Source organism: Dromaius novaehollandiae, chromosome 1 (assembly GCF_036370855.1).
Source record: "Dromaius novaehollandiae isolate bDroNov1 chromosome 1, bDroNov1.hap1, whole genome shotgun sequence".
Classification (NCBI taxonomy): domain Eukaryota; kingdom Metazoa; phylum Chordata; class Aves; order Casuariiformes; family Dromaiidae; genus Dromaius; species Dromaius novaehollandiae.
In genome coordinates this window covers 149,494,428-149,518,663 of record NC_088098.1, presented here as the reverse complement: position 1 = coordinate 149,518,663, position 24,236 = coordinate 149,494,428, and the positions used below count along the sequence as shown (strand labels likewise).

Here is a 24,236-nt window from a genome sequence, read left to right as displayed (position 1 = left end):
TAGCTTGTTCGGTTAGTTTTCCCAGGTCTGGGGACAAGAAGGCTGGGCACAAGAGGGAGTGCCAGGTATTATTTTTGCTTTCTTTGTTTAAAAATCTTATACATGCCTGTCCTAACAAAATTTAAAAATGCCTGACTTTTGAGCTCCAGCACTGTGATACACCAGCTGAATTGCTGGTTGCAGTCTGTAAGAAATCACAAGAACAGATGCAGAGTGATTCATGATGTCACCAAGTGCATTAAAATAGAGTTAATTCCATGAAACTAACCACATTGGTGTTGCTTCGGTAGTGCATGAATTCCAGATCAGATTGGTTCTAAAAAATTTAACACACTGAGTTGTACTGGCTTTTACAGCACAGCTTGCATAGGCAGCCGCAGGACCTCAGAACCTCAGTCAGGGCTCTTGAGATGCCATGTCAGGAAAGCCTGGCTCAGGAACGTGCAGGGATGGCAACTGTGATTAATGTCTGTGCTAGGACCCTTGTGCACTGAGAATGCTTTTTACCCTTGCACATATCCGTGGAGTGACCCAGCACATATTGGTGGTCAATGGAACCGTTACAAACGGTTGAAAACCATTTAAATCAAATCACCTCAGTTTCTCCTCCTGCATTTCCCTTCTCTTCCTCTTTCCCTCCTCTCTTCCTCCAGAAGAGCAAGGAAAGAAGGAGAATTGAGTTCAATACACTTTCATTGATTCACTGTCCAAATTTATAATCGACCTATGAACATCTAGACTGGAAAAAGGGATGTTTTAAGGGCATTGAGATGCAGTAATTTTACAAGCATTTTGAGTAGCTGTAACGTATTGGTTCTGAGAATGACGTGCCCTTACTTGATTTGTGATTTTTCTCCACTAGCCTGGACTTGCTATCAGCTTGATCCAGCGAGATCTTTTATTTTGGGAGTGTTTTACCACAGACGCTCCCAGGCTTTTCCTCATACCTGACTGGAATTGGGATGGTGCATGATAGCCCTCAGCGCTGGCTTCCCATCAGCAGAAGGTTACCCTCTGCTGGCTGTTTGTGGCCAGGAGCTGTTGCACTGCTCTTACCAGCTGACCTGTATCAGGTAATAACCTAGTCTGAAAGTGCCAGGGAAGAGCCAGTTGGTGGCATATGGGTAGCAGGAATAATCACTCTGCTGCTCACCAAGATTGGCAAAAACTTTAGAGCAGGTCTTGCAAGATTCTTGTTTTTTAATTTGTTAGGACAGCAGATGAACCATCCAGTCCATACGCTGTTGTAAATCATAGTGGTGCAACTGAACTAAATCCTTCATCTTCAGTGGGGATACAGGGACATAGACCAGCTGAGACTCCACTCCCTAGCTTATGTAATTGTCTCACACAAGTTTGTTGCACTCCATTCACTTACTTACTATGTTCATTTAAAAAAAGGTATCGTTACAAACTTTTCTTAACAGTTCTAGCACTGTAAAGTCGTTCTAGAAAGATTAGTTGAGTATGTACAATTATCTTATTTTGGGGAAAATAATGTTTCAACAGAATTTAAAAAATAAATGTAGCTTTTTCTACTTGCTCTCTTCTTGTTTAAACAGAATGATCAGCTGGAGGAATATGAATTTTTTTGCTGACTTTATGTTGAAAATTGTAGCCCTGTCAATTCATCAGTTTTTTATTTTTTAGGTATCATTATGATGGAATATATGTCAAGAGGAGTTCTTCCTTTTATGCACGATATTGCTCTCTTCTGTCTGAAAAAAATTATCACAGGTTTGGCTTTTAAATGTTTTGATCCTAAAAGGTCACACAGAAATCTATATATTGTCTTTATATAAAAGTCTGTAAATCATCTGATGAACATTGAAAATAATACTATTTTTCTTCTTACAACAGTGCTATGCCATTAAGTAATGCAACTAATAGAGAAGCTCCATTTTGAATAAGTGGCCTGCCTAATTGGACTTGCTTGGATTTGGCACTTTAAACATAGATCTTAATAGCGGGAACTCTTGCCAAACTTGGAAGAAGAACTAATATATTGAGAATCTAAATGGAAGCTAAAATAAACGTATCAACAATTGCTTAATGACATTGTATCACCTTCCTTGTTAAATAGCAGGCTGAAAAGATATGTATTAAAGTATAAATGACTGCATTGTTTTGAAGAGAGTCCTGTATGTAGTCACTTGTTATCTGTTTATTTACTACTTGAACTCGTGAGGCATATTATTTGGAAAGTACTTCCTTTTTTTGTATTGAAAATACAGATTTTAAAATCATCTCTTGTAAAGAAGCAGCAATGCAAAAATGTATAAGACAAGACTATAAATTGATTGCAAAAATTCAAACTCTGAAAACAATTGAAGAATATAAGATACTTAGGTAGACTGTAAACTATAGACTTGATCATGTTCCAGTCATAGGCAGGGCTAGAAAGAGTTCTCGTGATTAAGCTCATGGTCAAGATAAACAAATACACGCTTGCGTTTCTCCTGCGTCACACCTTGTGTAGTCACACCTGAGAAAAGAGGAAATGAAAGCTGCCAAATCAAAATCCATTCTTTAACAGTTTTGCACTCATTTTAAATGCAGAGGAGAAACAAAATGGGGTGCAGCCTTTGCCTTGGACTTTGGAGACCCAGGTTCATAGCCTCACTCTTTTACATACTCGTTCATGACCTTAATGTACATTCTGTGTTTTGGTATCCATTTGTTAAAATAGGGATAATAGCATTTCTCTATAGCATGAATGCTATAGGCATACCAGAAAGACTGTTAAGCACCCAGGTATTTTGGTGATGATGAAAGCTGTTTCAGTGTTTGCGATATTTCAGATTATAGGTACATAACTGAATACATGTTCTTCAGGAGACTGGGATGATTATACCGATGGATTTGTTGCCCTGCTCCACTGATTTTGTAGCAGAGTAATGTTGCAGAAGTCCATAGAGTGACAATGGTGCAAGGGTAAAGAATGGAACAGGGTAAAGAAACAGGCCCTGTATATGATCAAGTAACAATTGGTTGCTGTGAGACTAAACAAATTAGGCAACTTGAGATTCAGTTCGCTCTTATTAAAGTGCTGTCCCTAGCTACCCAGCGCACCCAGTATAATCAGAACAGGCCTGAGGTTTGGCGTCCATAATGGGAAAATTGTATCTTGGCCGCTGTTCAAGGAATATTGTAGGTATGGGACTGACTCTCTGCTGCTCCTTCAGGAAAAGAGTAGTACTTTTTTCCTGAACTGTCCCTTGAGAACAGCCAGCTTGATGTGCCTAGTAGGAAAGCTGCTAGTTCTGGTAATACAAAAGGGCAGACAGAAAACAGAACAATTTATACTGTTGTTCTTTTTCCTCTGAGAGTAGAGGCCTGCTGAAATTACAAAAAGTAAGAGGAGTGACATTGGCTAAGTCGAGGCAAGCTGCAGGAACAGTCTTTAGCCACTGCTGAGCACCAGAAGCACCAGCTATGTCAGCATATCTTGTGTCATTTGCCCATCACAGGAAAGAAGCTGCTTTCCTTGCAGATCTAGAGAATACTCTAGAGCCCATGCTTACTTGCTTGGGAGTCACTGCACTGACTGTATGGCCTCCGTTTCATTTTCCATTAGCTGCCAGAGATGCCTTCCAGGACACCTACTGCTAAAAAGTGATCTTTCATTTGGTCAAACTGAGGAAAAAGAGATGTTTTGCAGAGAAAGGGCTTGCATCAAGTAGCCACGTAGTGATCATGGTACAGTTTCTTGGGATAACTTTTTCAAAATTAAAAACTCAGAAAATATAAATTGTTTCAGATAAGACCCCCCTTTCTAGTGTCAATAGAAAAGTCTCATAACTATATGATAATTTTGTCCGATACTTCCTTTGTTTAAGACAGTTATATGAAGCGATTAAGCTGTCTTGTGAATCCAGATGGCTGAAATTAGAACAGCTTCCACTTTAAATACTGCCACTTGTCACTGTCTAGAGCCAGTGCGCATATCAGGAACACCTGGGCAGCTGAGTGTCTCAGTTACTTCTTGATGTTCTTTATCAGAAAGAAACTAAGAGAGAGAAAGCAGTGAAAAAGCACAAAGCACAGCCAGAGAAGCATGAGTATCATAACTGAAAAAAATAATTAGGCCAGCAACAAAATAAAATGCAGGTTGGACCAAGTAAGTGAATTTGTTTCCTTAGGAACACATCAAGAAAATACCTGACTCTTAACACGTTTCTCCTCTGATGGGGAACAATTTGCAGAACGCTTGTTTTGACTTTAAAGTCAAGGAGGGGCAGCAGCACCAATGCATCTTCACTGACCCGTATAGGGTTCAGCGCTTTCTGAATTCAAAATTAATTTTCCTTTGATTCTATAAAGTTGGTATAACTGCCACCACCACCACTATAGATTTTTTTTCTTAATAGGAAGCAAATGTAGAAAGAGATTAATCAAAACCTGGGGATTTTTCTACCTGCAAGGACAAGTTTCTTGCTGAGGCAATCTTATAATTGCAGCAGAGATGTTTGACCCATAACATCTTTGAAATAGAGTGTTGGTGTGGAAATTTCCGACTTCCAGTGAAGAAGACTTTTAATGTGTTACTGCAGTGCCGTGCAAATGCCAGTCTGCAGACCAGACCCAGCTAATGGGATATAGCCCTCTGGCTTGTTGCCATTTTCCCCTGGCAGAGACAGGGAATGGCTGTTTAAGCACTGATCATGGCCTAAATAACTATTGCTTCTTCCCATGCCTGAATACAATCCAACACGCAGATGCTCTTTCTGTTGCATCAACCAGAGGGGAAGGTGGAGTCAGGAGCCCAGCTGAGAGCCCAGCACACCCACCCAATCTGCGGGCTAGCAAGAAAAGATGGTTTCAAATTTGGGATCCACTGTCTCTAATTACTGAAAACAATCTCTGTTGACCTTACTAAGGTTGCTGTCAATTGACACGGTGCTGGTAGGAAGGAACTGAGCCCTTGAAGAGTCTAGCAGGTTGGGAGCTTTGCTTGTTGGTGTAATATAAATAGCAGTAAGACTTATTGTTTGCCTTTGACTCCAAAGAAGGCATTTGTCTTTTGATAGTCAGCAAAGCCTTGGATGTGTCAGTTTGCCTTGTTGAAATGTGTGCACAGTAGGGGTGACAATGATGTTGTCATAAAACACTTGTGGGTTGGTATGTTTTGAAATCTTAGATTGAAGATACTGCTACTGCCACTCCAGTGATGATGTTGTTGTGAAAGCAATGTAAATAAACAAAACTGCGTTAAGGAGATTTGAAGAAATATATTATTTTGATGGTTTGCATTCCAGTAGGGTGCCTTTGAGGAGTGAGAGCTTTGAGGAGGTGCTTTCCCTAAAATGGTACCTGCTCTGGCAGATCAAGGAGGCTTGAAGTATGGCAGTGTTAACAAAAATGCGAGCACATTTTGGCTTTGTAAGAGTTGCTTTATGATTCTAGTACTATGGAAGGTTTGTGCCTCTTATTTTCTAGTGAAGCAAACCTATGATTTTTTATAAAAGAATCTAATGTGATTCTTCAGGAATCAGGCTGGCAAATGTTAATGGGGCCTTCTCTAATCTCAGTATAATCTGATAGTCAAGGGCATGCACATTCACCAGCCTCCCTCATTTCATTCTTCCTTTGTCCTTCCTGTTTGCCTCCTCCATTAGTTTTTTTCCATCCCAGTCATTCTATTTCCTATTTTAGCTCCAGTTCCCACCTCATAGTATCATCCAAACTCAGCAAGATATACAGCTAAATCCCTTGCAATTTTATTGCTACCTCTTTTTTTCCCCTTTTCACCCACCTTCTTTTTTTCATGTCTTGTATTTAGGCACCGTGTTCCACAGGAAAGGGACAGCTCTCTGTGCCAGTCAAGCACATGTATGGGTGCTGGGTAAGTCTGAATCGCATTTGTTAACAACAGGAGCACATAGATGTTAATATTCCATAGCAAAGATGACATAGGTATTTGCACTTAATTATCACTAAGCTTTCATCTGGCTGCTGCAGAGCAGAGGGAGAAGGCTACCGCTTGTCTGTTTCTAGGCAGCACCCGTTCTCGCATTGTCGGGCCCACACAAGGGGTGAGCCCAGGAGCCAGCACGCCCCAGCCTGCTGAACGAGAGAGCTGCTGATACGTGTTGCCATAGTAGCAGCAGCAGAAGATACAGCTGGCCGCCTTCTCAGTCAGGAACTGGAAAATATTCGTTAATTTTGTATTGCAGGCTTTAGAAATCTGCGAGAATGACCCATTTAAAAGAAGTGTTATGGAACCTGTCTGCTTACATATTCTTTTGTTTGTCCAGGCACAAACTTTAAAAGATGTGGGAAAAGAAGTATTGCTAAATGTAAGCAATATTAAGGTTGTGCTCTGTAACAGTCTTTGGCAGACAGCTTTTTGTTTCAGTGGAGCATAGCTTTCATGGCAGAGAACAGTAGCAGAGGGAGAGGTGATTTTTCAGGTGGCAAGGCTTTTGGACAGGAAGTGATCCCTGTCCTAATGAAGAGCATTGCTCAGACTGTAGAGAATTGTGAGGAGGCATTCTCAGTGGCTTGAGTTTCTAAGCAGATAAGCTGCTGCATTTTGTCTCCTGCCTTTTTCAGTGCATATGGTGGCACCCTGATTTACAATAAATCACAGCAATGAAACCCTGCAGTCAGCAGCGCACAGTCAGTATCTGATTAGTTAGTCTTGAGTGTTGGATTCTGGGCACTCACCAATGGAAGCACATTTTTTCCAAAGCCCTGACTATGACCCTCCAAAATAACTTGAGTCCAAGAGGACCCTGGAGTTTGAAATGACTTCACAGACAGCGAGCAGGTGTCATCAACAGATGGGAGTTCGAATGGAGGAATCCAAATCTCACGGCATGTGCCTTTTCCTAGCAGCATTACCCCTCTCTCCTTGAGGATTAGCCTCATTGAAACAGGCATAGAGAGAGGTAGGAGATGTTAAAGCAAGAAAGCAGCCTGTGGTTCCCACATTCCTGGTTTTTCAGTCTAATTGTCAAACCAGCCTCCTCTGCAGGTCCACATGAATTCTGAAGGTGTGGAACATCATGGAAGGCTTGTAAAGAAAACTGGGGGCAGAGTCTTTATTTGTTTACTATCTAAACTGATAAAAAGTGCAGAAAATGGATATACTGTGTAACCAAAGCACTAGGATGGTTATGCTTTCATTATTTGCATGTTTATATTTATTTTGATCATTGCAAAGGAACTGCAATTATAAATAGAAAATCATGATTTTGGTACAAGAAGGTGGAAGACTTTGCACTGTTAAATGGCTAATACTTTGATGTCTTTTTAATGATTCAGTTTTATCTTACAATGAAGAACTAAGTCTTCAGACTCAGAAAATCATAGGGGTGCTGCATAACAAGAAAGAGTGTATTTTTTTTCCATAAACTAAATGTGTACTTCAGCCTAGTGCACTCTATCCAGTTTGAGATCATTTGCATACTAAGCACAGAAGGAATTGGTGGGTTTTTTAAAAGGTTTTTATGTTGTGCATTTCACCACAGTGGAGATGCCTGCAGTTCTGGAGATGCAGCTGGTTGCAAGAGCAATAGCCAAAAAAAAGAAACAGTGAGTTTTGGATAAATCAGACTTACAGCAAAATGGATATCTGATGTTTAATTAGAACAGCTGTATGAAATGTTTTAATGAAGTATAGTTAACCTGTCGTATTCTTTGAAATAATCTTTCTCTGCATAGTCTCACTAAATGCTTACACCTCCCATTCTTATTTCACCTGTTTGTTAAATGTTTTTGTTGTCTCAGTGTCAGCTCAAATAATTTTATCTATGCTGAGAGTGGAAATTGTTGCACCTGAGTGCCCAGGTTTTGAATACTAGGGGAGTTAGGGGGCACAGCCTTCTTTGTCTGAGGCCCACAGTTAGAGACCCTCATGCTGCTGAGCCAGTGTCTTTTCAGTTCACTGAGAGTTTATTGGCATAATAAGTATTTAAATGCTATGGAAGGATTAAGAAAAAAGAACACAATCTCTGTTCAGCAAGAAAGGGTGGTATTAAGCTAACCTGTGGCAGTTCTCAAGTAAGCTTGTTGTTATGGATTGGCCTGACACTGGAATTGCTGGAAGTCAGCCAGCAGAACATGAGCAGCAGAATTATGTGGACCAAAGTGAAGAAAAAAAAGAGCCTGGATGTCTTATTTTTACAGAGCACTCAGATACGGTAATGAGTGCAATGAAGTGTATGTAATGACAGCTGATGAAAAATGTGCTGTCACCTCTATAGCGGAGCCAACTATCTGTAGCCTTATTTAGAAGGTTACAACTGTGAAATGAGTGCTATGGCAAATATACGAGTAAGATATGTATAGCATTAAATATTCACTTGCTTTGAAAAGAAATGGACGTACTGTTTAGGATTTAAATATTTAGTCAAGCGTGCTTGTTTCTTTCATCCACCCTTACTTTCTAAAGAAAGGGACACACATTCCTGTGGAGAAATACATGCTGTAAAAAAACAATGTTATGCAATTTTAAAAAGTACTTAATACCTTTAATATAAGTGACAGGATAATTGTTGATTTTTTTATTGTTTAAAATAAATTCTGTTGCATTGAGGGTAAGGATTTGCACTGTTTCCCTTCTGTCATTAATTTGAAGAATGAAGAAGACAGATTTGAATACTTGTTGCCTGAATTCAGGAGACTCTATTCTTGGGAGCAAGAGCTAGGGAAGAACCACCCCTATGAACTGGTATGTTTAAGTATTCAGTAATCAAGCAAATTAGCTCTTTGTGTTTGTGATCTTTTTGTACACTCCTTTTGTTCACATTCTCTAGGTTGCACTGCTTGCAGATGAGTATTGTAGCTATTGTCAAGATATTTTACAGAATGTGAGAAAGGAAGAGCTTGACAAGGTATGCCTTGCCTATGCTTGAGTAACATTCATTTCAATGACAGCATACAATTGTAAGGATGAAATTGTTTCTTTGTAGCTTATTTACCTGAGTGTGTTATCTAAGGTAGATGATCATTTATAAACAAAAGGCACATTCAGTCAAATCATTCTGGAATTTTTAATTAACATACCATGCTCTGAGGACTGGATTGTGTAGGCATATCCAAAGCATTCCTAACACGCCAACAGGTCTGAGCTCAACACAAAACACAATGGCCATGGACACATATCTTTCATTATATCAGCATATCTGTGACCAGACCTACATTTCTTTGCTTCGCTCTTCTTTCTTACTCTCCCTTGCAGGCTTCAAGCTTGGATTCAGCTTGTTGCCCCCGGATGCTTCTACTTATGCTTGAGCCTGGCCAGGACAGGGCCAGGCAGAGAGCCAAGCTCAAAAATAATTCTTTTGCTTCCATGCTAATATGTGTTGTTTTACTGAATTGCACTTCACATTTCACAAATGCAAAATTAGTGGAAATTAATAAAGGACTTTGTGCAATAGGTTGAAGACTGTATCATATCATTCTGGAAGTCTTTGCAGCCTGAAACAACGACACTTATGTCATTTCCAGATGTATGCCAGCTATTCAAATACTATGATAGGCAGCTATTCAAGGTATTGTAGACACATTTGTTTGTTGTAATTATTTTATTATGTGTTTGTATCTTTTCAGTGGTTCTACCTGAGGAGAAGGATCAGTTGTTTACTATGTGCTGTACAATGGGATTTTTATTTGAACCTCAAGTCTGTTCTTTGTATTTTATTTTTAGACAGTACAGTTTGGATTTTGAAAGAAATCAGTGGAATTTGAAACAACTTCCATTTTACTGCCATATATTCCTTTGAAAGTCCCTAACATCAATGGAGTATGCTGTTATAAATGTAGTCTGTTCTGGCATGAGCATATGTGTGACTGAAATAGTGACTGATAGCTGTTTTCTAAACTATGACGGTGTTATTTCTCCTTTGATAACACTACTACATAGACTTTCTCAGTGACATTCCGCATAGAAATAGGCAGTTTGCTGTTCAAAATAATTTGTTTCTCACTTATAGCTGTTCATCAAGTAGTGTCTAATAATTAATGCAGGAAACAGTTTGTATAGGATCTTTTTCCTTCTGCTAATGAAGTGAATGCAGCTTAGTTATTGACTTCAGTGGAGGAAAAAATGGGCTTCTAGTATAATTTATTTTTAAGCCATAAGTATAACTTTGTTTCATGATGCTGTAAACATCTGTAGTACACCAATCATATGCAGTTCCATGAATTTGTATTACAGGAAATGGAGAACATTCTACTTGATGATTTCCTGGAGGATGTGTCTATACAATACTTGAAGTCAATCAGATTGTTCAGTAAAAATGTCAAACTTTGGCTGCTTAATGCTTTGGAAGAGTTTCCATTACTGCTTCGAAAGTCCACATTTAAAGGTATGTTTGAGCAATAGATTTTCAGAAAATAATCTTTGCTTAAACTGCAGAGAAGACTGTGTTGCAAGACTCTTGCATAATTCAATTTTAAAACTTTTTTAGCTGCCGTAATTTTGTTAGTAGTGAGGACTAGAGTTAGTTGGGATACAGTTAAAAATAAATGGTCTCAGATAATGTGTGAGAACAAATTTAAGCCAAATTATTCCCAGTTTATGGTAAATTAAAGTGTGCTTGAATCTCTTTAAAGCTCCGTGTCTTGCCATGATCATTCTGGCTATGTAGGTGATTATGAATAATATGCAGTGAAGGCATCCTCTCTGACAGTTAGGTATTGTTCTGTCTCTTCACCTTGCAAGTGGTTTTATGAAGATAATTAATAGCTATAGGACAGTTCAATATTAAAGTGAAAAAAAAGTCATAGGCCCTTAAGGAAACTGTGACTGTCATTAGAATAGGATTTGAATAGTGTGTAATATATGAAAGTGTGTGTATATGTGTGTGTTTGTAAACATATATGTAAATTCATATATATATATGATGCTAAAGCATTTGGCTAATACAAAATGTTGCTCAGTTGCTCATTGAGTGAAAACCATCTCAGTGACAAAGCAGGGCTTCTGTGTAGACAAAAGATTATATTATCATTATTTTGCAGGAAAGATTTGCACAGTCAGTCTTAATTCTGGCATTTCTTACCTTTTGAATGTTTGACAGTGCAAACTTAGAAATGTATTTTTTACGTATTTGTATACGTGGAAGTACATGTAATTAATCAGATACAATCCTTTCTGTACACATCCTGGGCTTTCTGGTTTGTACAAACTTCAGGGAGGCAGAAATTTTCACTTGAAAGCCTTTTCACTTGAAAACAGTTGCCTGTCTGCAGAAGTTTGTAAGTCGCTTTATACTTGATCTTTCTTCAACTAAGAATCAATTATTTTATATTTTATTCTTAAAGAGGATATTCTTGGATCATGCTTTTCATAATTCTAACACATTATGAATGGGAGCAAATAGAACCAAAGAAATCAACTTTTATTAGCAGTGCTGCAGAATTATAGATGCACAAAGGTGAAGATTTAAACTCTTTAATCAGAGTGTGGAAGGTTTACAGTTAATGTTGCTTTCATTGATCTTAAACTATACATGTAAAACAGTGCTGCTCTTGATTAGGAAGTATTTCATGTAAAAATTATTTGAAGTATTTTTCCTTTGTGTCATTGGTTAACAAATTTGCAGTGAAGGAAAAGCGGTAACCTAGGCAGCTGCAGCTTGCAAGCTTTAAACCGATAGGGTCACTAGTGCATAATGCTGGCTCAGTGCCCTCACTGTGCCCTGGTTTAGCCTGTTACATTGCTCCCTCAGGGATCCACTTTCTAACTTAAAAGATCTATCTTCACTACTGTCTTTGGGAATGTAAGATATCAATGATATGAAACATCTGCCTCTTACTCTTTAACAGAAGTTACAGTGTTTGTAAAACGACTCAGAAGAAAGACATATCTTTCTAATATGGCCAAGGTAAGTTCCAGAATCCATGAAACAAAAAAAACTGAACATCTCATTCATTCAAGAAGCCCAGCCTCAGTTTGTTTTATTTATCAGATGCTCCACTATACTACAACAGCAAAACAGGTGTTGTTATTTGTATACTGACTGTTGTCTGAATCGTGCTCGCCCTCCTACCCATCTCTTCCCACACAATACGTACACTGAAGTGGCATTTTCTTTCCCTTTGGCTTCTGTGAAAACCTCTGAGAATAGAGTTAATGGTCCTCCATGGAGCAGAGAACAACCGCAGTAGTTGGAAGGTTCACATGAGTGTTTACAGCATCTTTGCCCAGCCATAGAAAGTAAGTCAGTTAACACATGCTGGAGTTACCTTAAAGTTGGTTTTATGTGGCATCCTGACCACTGTCTCTGAAGAGCACTGTAGCAGCCTTTACAAGGGAAATCACTAATACCCCAGTTTCACTGAAGCCATGCTCTTGGGGAGCTGGGCATAAGATCTTTAAGGGCTCAAGCTGTTGCAGAGACCCTGACTTTTTTCATGGACCCTTGGGGATCAGCTGATAAACTCTTCTCCACCCTTTGCCCAGATAGTGTCGGAAGGAGCATTGCGGGGGTGTATCCTCTGAATGTTTTTCCTCAGGATCATCATTCTGGCTTTTTTTTCTTGGGAAGAATGAAGACAAAACGGGAGTTCTTAAACTGTATCTCCATTTACGTTTTGCTGTACAGTATCATTCTTCTCAGCTGTAGTGACAGAGGAGATACATCAGCCATTTGAACACTGTGTCGTATATTGTTTCATCAAACTGCAATTACTCAGTGCTGTTTAAGTATAATGGGCTGTACCCTCCCAGTAGGGTTCCTTCCATTGCTGGCCTTAGATGCCTCCAAATCATTGGCTTTTGAGGTGGTCCAGGATACACTAGAGCAGATAGGCAATGAATGGGGAAGAAAGCAGAAGAAAATAGCCAGTATTGCCTGTTGGCTTCTCTGCTTCAAAAAGCAAGTGCAGGATTCTGCCAAGATACTAGCTGGACTGCATCACTACACTGCGTCCCAACAATGAAGGGAATGAGAAGGGGAACTGTGGCTCTTTGGACTGCATCCTGGTGTTGCATTTTCCCTTACTAAATGTAGCTTTTCTTTATGGGAAAACTTCATGGCCAGCAACATACAAAAGTCACACTTGTTTTAAAAAACAAAAATAAAAAAATTAATGCACAAACATACATATGTGTGCTAACAGAGGCAAAGGGCCTACCTCTCTGAAGTTCTGAGCATCCTCAGTTCCGATTTACTGCAGCAGCCCTTGGAGATACTGAACACTTCATAAGCACATAAGCTTCTAAACAGTGCTTTTTATGCATCAAAGAACTTGATCTAGCAAGTCCGTGAGTGCCAACTATTCCCAGTCAAGTTGAAGCTGATTTGTGCATTTAGACTTTATATCTTTCTTCTTGTGCTTGAGCTATGCTGTCAAGGGGCTGGTTGGAGCTTTTTGATTCTTTCCTGCCCATTCTTAATATAAGGAAAAAGCCACAGAGAGTCAACTTTAATATATACCCTTGAGATTTATGCCAGGAGTATTTTAGCCTAGTTGGGGGGAATTCTCTTGTGGCAGCCTGTAGCTGCTTTATGTCCACTTTACACCATTTAACCAGCACAAAGTGAACCTTGTAGACTTGCGAATCTGGGTCATATGTAGACTTACAGCTGAATGCATTCTGAGCCTGGTTCTTGTTTATGCTAAAGAGCTTTTGGCACTGTTCTCACAAGCAGATGATATTTGCACCCTCTCCAGGGCCTCTTTAAAATACAAGGGAAGGGCAAATGAGTTCCAGTGTAGCTGACTATTAGACCCATTAGCTATTTAAAAATAATAGTTTCAACAAGTGAAATTGTATAGTTCTTGTAAATGAACACCCCCATAATCTTTCAGCAGTCATACAGCCTGAATTAGAACTTCTGTGAGAGAACTTGCTAAGGCTATTAAATCTGGGCTCCAGCAAAAACGAGTAGGTAGTATATATCAGAAGACAGTTAGTGTACCACCACGGATGTTTAAAATTTTCAGCTTGTGAGAAACATGCGGATACTTCATGGGGATGTGGATGTCACTCAGACAGAAATACAAGGTCAGAGTAGATACTAGGTTTGTGTTGACTTGTATCTTTTTTCCCCTGGTGGCCCTCATCAGATGCTCAGGTGAAGTGGGTAAGAACAGAGCAAGTGATATCTCACTCCTCCTGCACTGTACTATCCTAGCTTCCAGCAATCTGAGAGGAAGGTTGTATCCACTTCTTTGTATTTAATAGCTTGTTTTTGGCATCCACAGCATCTTGGGGTAGCAAGTTCCAGGGTTTAATTGTTTCTTGTATGAAAATATACTTTGTTTTAAAACTTCTGCCCTTCTTCATGCTACTTTTCATGCAAACCTCTATCATATCTTTCCTCAGTTATTTCTATCCTAAGTTGAATTTTATTTAATCTTCTCATACAGGAGTCATTTGATATTTCTAATCATCTTTCTCTGTTTTCTCTGTCAAAAACACATCTTGAATTTCAACTAGGGACTGATGGTCAAAGCAAGTTGCTGTGCTCCCAATGAGAAGTACTGCTGAGGAACTGTACAGCTGCAGTTTTTGAATGGTGTAAACACACAGTCCCTTGTAGAGTACTTTGCAATAATTTAGCCACCTGGTGAGAAAATATGGACAATTTTGTCAGGGTCAGCATTCAAAAGAAAGAAGTAACTTTCCCATCATGTGTAGATAAAGCAGGCTGACATCTGCTACTACCTGGTCATATAGAAATAATGGGGGTATAAAAAGGTGAGAATTCCCTGTGAGAAAGGAATGTGAATATATTGCTTATCATTTCTTGTGGCTGCTTCCTGCCTCTGGTAAGCAGTATTTAAGTGTTGTCAGGGCTGGCTCTCAGTCACTTATGATGTTATACTTAGTATATTGAAGTGAAATGGCTCAAGAAAGTAGTCTAAAATATTGGAATATGGAATTGGATGTTAGCAGCCTATTGAAGGTTCTGTGCTTAGTAGTTCCTTTCTAATGTCCAGGTTGTGTGTTCTTGTTTGAAGCAGCAGCTGTTCTTTTGATACTGGAAACTCTAAGCGAAATAAAAGAGACTTTGTCTTTAACTTTGTGGGAAAAGATTACTTTGTCAGAATCACAGTTCTTTTGATATTTCAGTAAAATTAGCAGAATAATGAAAAACAAAAATCACCAGATTGGGAATTACATTTTCAAACAAACAGGCAGCTGGATTCATTGCTGTTTGTGAGGTGTAGTAAGCAGTGTTCTCTATCATGTGTATGATGAATGGGATTTGTGAAGATATTTATGAATCCTGAAATTTTTCTGAATTTTACCAGAAGTTATTTTTGCTCTGGAAGGCCAAACTGGGCATGCATTATTTCTTATGCACTAAAAAGCCCAAATTCAACAATTTAGGCTCATACTGGTACCAGTATGAAAGTGACAGACTAAATGTATAGATTAATGAATTTTAATGTCTTCGGATTTAATTTTCTTCACTATTTTCCCCCTTAAAATTTTTTAGTCAGGAATCTGAAGCAATACTGTGTGATACTGGCAATTAATTGAAAAAAAATAGTGAAGAAATGGGCAGTTCATCAAAAGTTAGGCTGAAGATTTTTTGCAGTACTTGTCTGAGTAATACTTTTTGGGACAAATATGAAACTAGACTCATCCACAAATGACTCATAAACAGGTAAATGAGATAAAATCTCCAGTAATATTATTATAACTAATACCATATTTCTAAAGATTCCAGTGTTATTTTTATTTTCTCAAAGGTCTGGGTAACTTGAGAAAAGTTGCCTTTAAATTTAATTGAAATGTATATGAAGGACAGGTGGTACTGCGAGAAAGTTGGTCCTGATACACCTTTCCATATTTTAGACAAAATACTGGTATTTGGCATAACTATAATAACTATAGGCAAAGATTGCCCAGGCAATTGCCCAGATACTCTAAGTATCTGTCAGCCTTGTCTGCTCCATCACACACAGCAATACAAAGTGTCATTGAAAAGAATATCATCCAGAACAAAAAATGCTTGAAGACAGCTTACGATTTATCGCGTTCATTTTTTCCCCCATTTGGAGACTGTGTATGTATTTAAAGTCTAAGGGAAGCTTTTTGACTGAGTTAAGGATTTAACAAAATGAAAGACATTAACTATTTTCTTACTATCTGTAGACAATGAGAATAGTCTTGAACACCAACAGCAAAGTCACTGTTCTAAAATCAGACTTGCATGCTGTCATCGATCAGGGATTTGTGGATATTCATGGAAACCCCTTTCAAAAGAAGTTTAGGAATCCGGATGAACTGGAGAATGACATAGCACTCAAATGTAAGATCTTCTTGTATCTTTTCTATCCATTTAAGCCCTTGCTCGACATTGTTAAAGCTCTAGCATTTCCTCTTGTTTATTCACGGCATCTGCCCTAATGGGAATTACTGTCTTGCAGTAACTCTGAGTACTGGAAAAGAACCAATCAAATTGAGAATGGAGCATGTAATATTATCCTTTTAACTTTAAAGGTTAAGAATGAAAGGCTTTCGGTTCTGATTTTGTCTTAAAGCTTTCTATGGCAGCAGGGGTGGGGTTTGTGTTATTAAATGATATGTCTTCTAGAAGAAGGTTGACAAACAGGGACATTGATTTGTTACTGTTTTCTGTGATAAAAAGTTCGAAGAGTTGCATTCTGTGTTTAACTCTGTTATTAATCTAAGTACCCAAAATTCTTTCATGTAGCCAGATTTTAAATATTACATGTTGAACTGGACAAGGACTATTGACCTTAAAGCATTCGTGTCATTTTTCTGTATTGCAGCCTCTAGAATTGATGTTGTGCTATAAACAATAAAATACACAGTTTGTATGGAGCCATGACATAATGTGTTTGCCAGTTTAATGAAAAGTGATGGGAACATAATGGCAAGTTAATTCTTAGATTAATGAGCTGCCATTTAAATTATTAGCAAGAGACAGGCAACTCAAACTAGACTATGCACAGAACTGATAGCGAGAACCTGAGCTCTTTGTTCCTAGCTTGCCACTGACTCTCTCTGACGAGGGATGCATTACAGCCTCTGTGACTGTTTTCAGTAGGAATAATTTGCCTTTTTCACAGAAGCATCATGAGAATCATTTAAATAATATTTATATACATGTCTTAAAATACAAAATACTGTGCAGAATGTTTATTACATGTTTTCTCTATATTAATGATGATCTTATTCTTTTTAAGTTGGATTTACTGCATTTTCTGTTTTTGTTGTGTTTGTAAGTTTTGATTTATAATAAACAAGGTCTCACAAGCCTTATGCACACACCTTCCTGAAGGAAGACATTTCAATTAGAAGGGTGTAAATTCAGAGAGGTGCAATAGTAATACAACTTTTGGCACTGGGTGGTAGATTCTTATACTTTGGGGATACACTGCACTGGTATTTGGCAATATTATCTATATTTCTGATGGTCAGCAGAATTTTCTGTGTTATGTGTTATTATTTTAAAAGTTTTCTTCCCCTCAACAGATAAAACAAGATTTTTTTTTCTCAGCCACATAAAAGCCCAGATAAGTAACTTGATACTGTATAACCAAACTCCAGCTTTCACAATTAAACTGCTTATTCTTGCTACCTCTACCATGATGACTTGGTCAATACAGCCATGGTGGAAATGGACATAAATCTGAATAGGGTAGGACTGATTTCAGAATATGGTGCAATTCCACAGTAAAAGAATGATATGAGTGTATTAATCAAAATGCTATAAACAGATGTCTTAACATATTTTAAATTAAAGTTGAAAGAAAAAAAAAAAGCTAAAAAGTGCAAATCAAACCAAAAAGCAAGCCAACCGTTTCAAGTAATGTATGTCCCTTACATATTTTATAGGCTTGAATGACTTAATAGCTTTGCTGGACACTTCCACAGATATTCGGATTTTTCTCAACTGTATGTCTTCAAATCTTCAGGCTTTTGTCATTCAGGTATAAAATTAACTTTGTTATTTCAGAAAAGAATGAGTGATCACCCCATTTATCATGTTATATGCTGACTTACCGATAGTTTGCAGGACTTGCATTGTATACTAGCAACCTGACCAGACTGCAGATTTACATAAATACAATTTATGCATGCTGCAGAAAAAGGGGGAATTAGTTGACATACAAAAATTCCATTTGTGCAAACAACCACAGGCATATTTCTGTGCATATATCCACTCAGGCAATTTCAGTATCTGGTCTCACTGTATAGACATTCATTATAACACTGTCTTGTAAACCAAAATTTATAAGAAAAAGGTTTGTAAAATGAAGAGAACACTTCATGATTCCTGAAATTGTTGGTTCATGAAACTGTTGATTCGAGCAGGTGGTAGTAGAGTGATAAATTCTAGTACAATGGCTCTAGCATTTATTTCCGAAAGATTCAAGTATAATCATCCTTGCATATACACCTTTCCCTAGGTTATCAGTTCTGCCCCCCACCCCATTCCATTGGTGATTCAGAAGCAGCAGTAGCTTGATGGTTCCACTGCATTCTGATGGTTAGACAGACCAGTTAATTTTACTGCATGGGGCCAGGGGTGGTTAAAGACTTTTCTTTCCTTTCTGAAAAAGCAGGGTAAACTGTACATCTTTAGCTTGACTATTTCCCAGTAGTTCATGTTTTTTTTTTTTTTTTTTTTTTTACTAACAGTAGTACCTTGCAGTTCTATGGTGCCTTCACCTCACAGAACCTTCAGCTGCCTGATGGGATGAAGATGAAGCCAGACTTTTGTTGGGGGTTCACAGTGATAGGCCATGAGGCGCAGACACAAGTTGCATAGGAACACAGGAAATATCCAATAAATATAAGGAAAAAAAAGATTCCTTGAGGGTAGTTGAACACTGGAAGAGAGTGCCCAGGAAGGCTGTGGGATCTCTATCCTTGGAGGTATTCCTTGGCTGGAATAACTTGACTAGACAAGGCCATGAGCAACCTGAACTAAGCCGGCCCTGCTTTGAGCAAGAGGTCGGACAAGATGACCTCCAGAGGTCCCTTTCAACCCAAGTTATTCTAGGATGCTAACCAAACAACTGTTTGTTCCACCTTTATATGCAATTTGTATATGGAAATAATGTCTGCAATATAATAAGAAATTCTTTTAATTAGCTTTATTGCAAAGCAAAATTTTTCTCTTACTTGCAGCCGAGCAAGAATAAAGAGGAGTTTAAAAAGCTGGCAGCTAATTTCCAGCTCAGATGGAACTTCCTGTTAACTGGAGTAAGCAAAGCTATGACACTCTGCCGTACAGTCAGTTTTGGTAAGATCTTTGTGACTTTCATCTGATACACCCCTCTGTGACCTGAGAAGATAACAGAGGCAGCAGATCATTTTAACTGACATAAATACAAGCTACAGTCAAAAGGGGCATCACTTGTTCCTACTCCCTTTCTTGCTTCAAGCAGTAGCATTTGTCTGTTGATGTGGTTAGCCAGATAAGGAAAATAAAATCATTAGTTTTCAACCAGATCAGTTCTCTGACCCAAACTCTAGGATAAGCATAAGGGGGGAAAGTAGGATCATGCAGCTGGAGATGGTGGGAAGGGCAGGACTCCCTCTTTTGGCAGAAGCTATCATTTGTCTGAGGGGAAAGGGCGAACAGTAGCCTGAGGTGTGAATGTCTGTTCACCTATTTTACAAGAACTGCAAACTCCAGCAGGGTGTGATGGAGAGCTGGGCCAATAATATCTCAAGCCATAAAAGTTCCAGATCTCCCAAGTGATAGTTCCTAGTCTTTCAGACTCTTTCTGTGTAACACAATATATCAGAGCCAGTGTAATAACTAGTTGCCAAAAAGGCAGTCCCACTGACAGCAGCTACACTTTCCTTCCTCTTCCTTGTGCCTTATACTGACACAAGTGTTTGACTAGCCAGCAGCAAGCACGTTTAGGGTGTGACTGAGAACTGACTGAGAACTAGTCAATCCTTTAGTTGGATTAGTTTTCTCTCTGTTTTAATGCTCTGAGCTGTCAAGCGTCAAATCAGTCACACACCAGTGCAAGGCAAGGGAAGCAGTCAAGTGGTAGAGAGGACAGGACCCCAACCACATTTATTCCAATTTTCTTGAACTGGCAGAACTGTGTCTTGAATCCATTCTCTCTCTGTGTCCCTTCCATTTCTATATTGCATCAAACTTAAGTGCCTTTTTCTTTACTTGCAAAACCTTGCACAGACCAATTCATTCTGAAGAAATTCTCCTCAAGCATGAGCCACTGCTTTTTTTTTTCTTCAAAGAAGCACCCTCATATTTTTTTACTGTTCTTTTGGGTGGAGCTCCACACAAATAGCCAAAAATACCTCATTATCTTCTTTGAAATCCCTCTTCAAAACTCTACTTTCCCATGTTTCCTACAAAGACATAACAAAGTGATGTGCTAAGCTTGCTGCCTTTTGTATTCTCCGTTCTTCCCAGTTAATTTCTGTATGTGTGTGTGCGCACGCACGCGTGCGTACATGTGCATGAATGCATACCCACTTTTCTGTCTGCATCTCGCTGTTACCTCTTGCCTTAAATTTAGATTGCAAGCTCTCTGGAACAGGATTGGAATTTTGTTCTGTGTCTGCCTTGGCACACAGCACAATGGCATCCCTGTCCATGACTGCCACTACAAGTATTACAGTAAAAATAAAATAATTATTCCTCTCTGTCTCTCAAGATCTTGATTTCTCTACAGAATTCTCCAGTGCTGGATGCAGTATTATGGGCAATGAGGAAATTGTTAATGAATTCCAAGAACAGCACAGAAAGCATAACATTTATTGAAATTCTCCATAATGATGGAATCCTCTCCCCTCTTCCCACCACAAGTGAAGTTTAATGAATTGCTTCCCTGTTCTGCAGTTGTCAGTGGTTGGGGACACAGTTAATGCCATTTGATGTAGAGCATCCCTTCCTCTGCTGAGCTTTTCTTAAACTGGTTACAGATGATGTTTTCATCCTACTTATGATAGTCTTCCTATTATACTTCATTAACACTAAGATTGAATTTATTCTCACATATGAAAAAAGTCAAACAATCTTTTCTATTCTTGTTCCCTGATGCTCCAGTTAATTTGGTCATTATTATCTTCTTTCTTGATACTCTTGGTTCTTTAAGATGTTGGGTCATATGATCTAGTAACACCCCATTCTTTCCTATGAGAGCAAGTTCTGTAGGATTTCAAGTTTTAGCGGACAAAGCTGAAGCAGTTATGTTAGCAAGCCATCTGGTATAAATGTTTTGTAGTCAGGGTCATTGCTTTTCAGAAAATGCTTAAATCTCAGCATTTCTTGCAGGAACTGTGGGCATCCTGCAAGTTGAAATAAGCAGCATCCATGCTGAGGAGATATAATTACTTTGGCAAAACATGGAATTTTCTGTAAATGTGTGAGTGTCATGTTAGTGCAGTGTGACTCCCCCCCCAAAATAAATGGCACAGCAGTAACCAAAACCAAACTCACCTCCATCTGGAGGCTCTTGCTTGAAACTTGGTACTTTTGGCAGATGTAATATACTGGCATACTCGCACCTCTGAATTCAGGATCAACGTTTACCTTCTTCCAGCTCAGTCTCCATCATGATGACCAAGTGTGATCAGAGGAACTGTGCAGCTACTCCCGTGTAAGGTAGCAGGGTGCAAGTGTGCTACAGCAGTCAGTGCTAATGGGACTGCTACAGCTCTTTCAGCCCCACCTCCTCTCCAGCAAGTGTGTTCCTGTCTGTCTGCATCACAAAAGCTTATGTCAGCTGATACATCTCCATTTTCTTTATCAGCCTAGCTGTGTGACATTTAAGGATGTATTGCTGAGCCATGCAGGCTGGATGGTGACCTCGGTATGCATGTACACCTGTTTCAGAAATTCATACTTACAAAACAGTTCGGTGGGGTCCTGGTCCCTAACATAGCTCTGTTTTGTTTCTGGTTATGGTATGAAAGGAGAAGGGAGGAAGAGTTCTCTTAGCTGTCTTTAATGGTTAACCCTGTGCTAGGGTACATCCTCCTTTCAGATAGGAGGTACTTGCAGATTTATATCCAAATAGCTCCAGATCCATGAAGAGTACCTTGGTTTCCTGACCACTGACTTCCCCAGGACTCATCTAATCTTTGGACAGCACAGATGATTCATCAGATGCCATTGATTCCTGTACAAAAAGCTCCCACGCCAGTTTTCAGCACACACTACCTTACACATGCTCTCAAAAAATGACTTTTTGTGATGCTATTTATGATTAGCAGTTTATGCATTCTTCTTTTGTAAGCAAACTACTTCAACTTAATGTCAATTCAAAACTGTATTCTTCCATATTATCCTAAGGAACAATTGGAGTGGTAGCTTTTGTTTCACACTTACTATTTTTGAATATATTGAAAACACCTGTGCCGTAAGACTGTTAGAAACACTTATGGAGCACTAGCATCAGGCTGTATAGTTTGAACTCTATGTATGATAGTCACATAGATAAACAAGCCATTTCACTTACTTCACTATGATTTAAAGATGTGCAAAAGTACAAATAGCAGAAGCAGCAGCTTCTCAGAAATATATAACATCAGAAGAGGCAATATTTTTCATTTTAAAGCTCTTGGAGACCTTGGTAGCGCATATAAATTGTAGTATCTTCTTGCTGATGCCCATGTATACATGTTTGTTGGTGTGGAGGTTATGAATTGCTTGATGAGTTCCTGTGCAGATTTATGATGTGGAAGAAGACATGCTCTTTACTGTAAGGGGCTTTCATCCAAAGGTATGTTTCAAAGTTCAGTCGCCTCAGTGAGTCTTTCTCTTGGTTTTAGCAGCTGTGCCCCAAGCTGAAAGGTAGGCCATCTAACATCATAAATACAGAATATACTGAAGTCTGTAGGAGGGTTTGCTTGGGAAGAGGTGGAATGATTTATCTGTGTGAGAGGGGAATAGGGATGATGAGTGGTTGTTAACCCTTGTAGTAGCAGTGAATTTTGGGGAAGAACTTGAATAGGAAAATGAATAAACACAAGTGTACTTTTATCTGTAGCTAAAATAAGGGGGAAAGGTTTTTGCTTATGTTTAAAATCTGCAGCTGGTGCCTATTTTGCTGATATTTGGAAGTACAAAATTTTGTAAAAACTATTTGATGAGTGCTAGGCTGCTACTTTGTCTAGTCTGTTACATTAACGAAGTCCTCAAAAAGAAATACATCATGAAGATAGGCAAATGAAGAGGTTGTTATAATTACTTTTGTTTTTCCTTAAACCTAGGATCCTGGCATTTGTTTAATTTGCTGCTCTTGGAATATGTTGCTCACATTTTCCAGTCCCACCTAGAGGAGGAGGGAGATGAAAATCTCTGTGTCATAGAGCAAAATGACTCAACCGTTCTGTTGGTTCATGAGCCTGAGCATCCTTTGGACGATTTTGCAGAGCAGCAATCTCAGACCGAAGCCCCACAGCCAACTCCTGTAACTTTGATGCAGAGCCAGAGCGATGTCAGTTTAAGCAACATTTTTTTCAGAGTTCTGAGTTGTTTGGTGGACACGGACACAGGCAACAAGGTGAAACAAAACATTAGCTTTACAGAAAATTACAATGAATGCTAGGTTTTAAGTGGGGAAAACAGGGAGGGGTATAGGATTTGTTTTGGGTTTTCTATGTGTGTGAAGTAGAAATAGCGAAGTCTAGTTTCACATGGAGCTGTGTCCAATGTCACCTAACCCCCAAGCCACAAAACATCCTCCTCATTGCCCTCCTACCTCATGATTCTTTTTTGGCATAATTTCCACGTCACCTACATCCACCTCACCACAGTTCCCTAATTCTTGCACAGGTAACCTTAGGTTTCCAGAGTATCTTCAGCTCTCCTTTACTGCTGTCTAAGCAAGACCAGCACTCTTCTGGTGTGCTCCATGCTGTTCATGGGCTGACCTGACAGGATGCATGTATTTATTGACCAGAAGAGAGAGCGCATCATATCATCTTTTCTCAATATTAGAAGCACTGATAGGCTTTCTGTCCTCCATCTAGCTATTAGTTTTATCAGAACATATAGAAATATAAAATCCTTGAGACCTTTCTGCTCTGCCAAACGTTTTTTTGCAGTCAGTCCACTCATTCAAAATTATTAGCATAAGGAATGGCAGGCAGAAAACATGATGTCTAACTCTCCTTAGAAAACAAGACTAAATATAAGGACATGTGGGAACATAGATCAAGCCTCTGTGGTTAATACAAGTGATGCATTAGACACTCAGCTGTTTTCAGATTTCTCTTCCTTGTAATAACACCACACGTCTTAAGTCACAGGGAACATTGTGTTTTCCAGAAAGCAGAGCTGGACAAATGTTAGTGGCAC

The 24,236-nt window shown here is 38.9% G+C and overlaps 1 protein-coding gene across 3 annotated transcripts in view; it reads left to right on the top strand.

The window, feature by feature from the left end:
• The window catches only part of RFX8 (regulatory factor X8), a 34,867-nt gene that overhangs the window by 6,816 nt on the left and 3,815 nt on the right, over positions 1 to 24,236 (top strand). For 2 of the 3 annotated variants that reach the window (XM_064502604.1, XM_064502597.1), the window contains exons 2-14: positions 4 to 65; positions 1,651 to 1,737; positions 5,783 to 5,845; positions 7,476 to 7,539; positions 8,543 to 8,677; positions 8,763 to 8,840; positions 9,387 to 9,500; positions 10,166 to 10,316; positions 11,779 to 11,837; positions 16,067 to 16,223; positions 17,777 to 17,871; positions 19,076 to 19,190; positions 23,147 to 23,439. In XM_064502604.1, the coding sequence (XP_064358674.1) occupies positions 5,835 to 5,845; positions 7,476 to 7,539; positions 8,543 to 8,677; positions 8,763 to 8,840; positions 9,387 to 9,500; positions 10,166 to 10,316; positions 11,779 to 11,837; positions 16,067 to 16,223; positions 17,777 to 17,871; positions 19,076 to 19,190; positions 23,147 to 23,439 (1,272 nt within the window). In that variant the 5' untranslated portion in view covers positions 4 to 65; positions 1,651 to 1,737; positions 5,783 to 5,834. The remainder of the gene's footprint in view (positions 1 to 3; positions 66 to 1,650; positions 1,738 to 5,782; positions 5,846 to 7,475; positions 7,540 to 8,542; positions 8,678 to 8,762; positions 8,841 to 9,386; positions 9,501 to 10,165; positions 10,317 to 11,778; positions 11,838 to 16,066; positions 16,224 to 17,776; positions 17,872 to 19,075; positions 19,191 to 23,146; positions 23,440 to 24,236) is intronic. The other variant, XM_026103297.2, reaches the window with a different exon arrangement.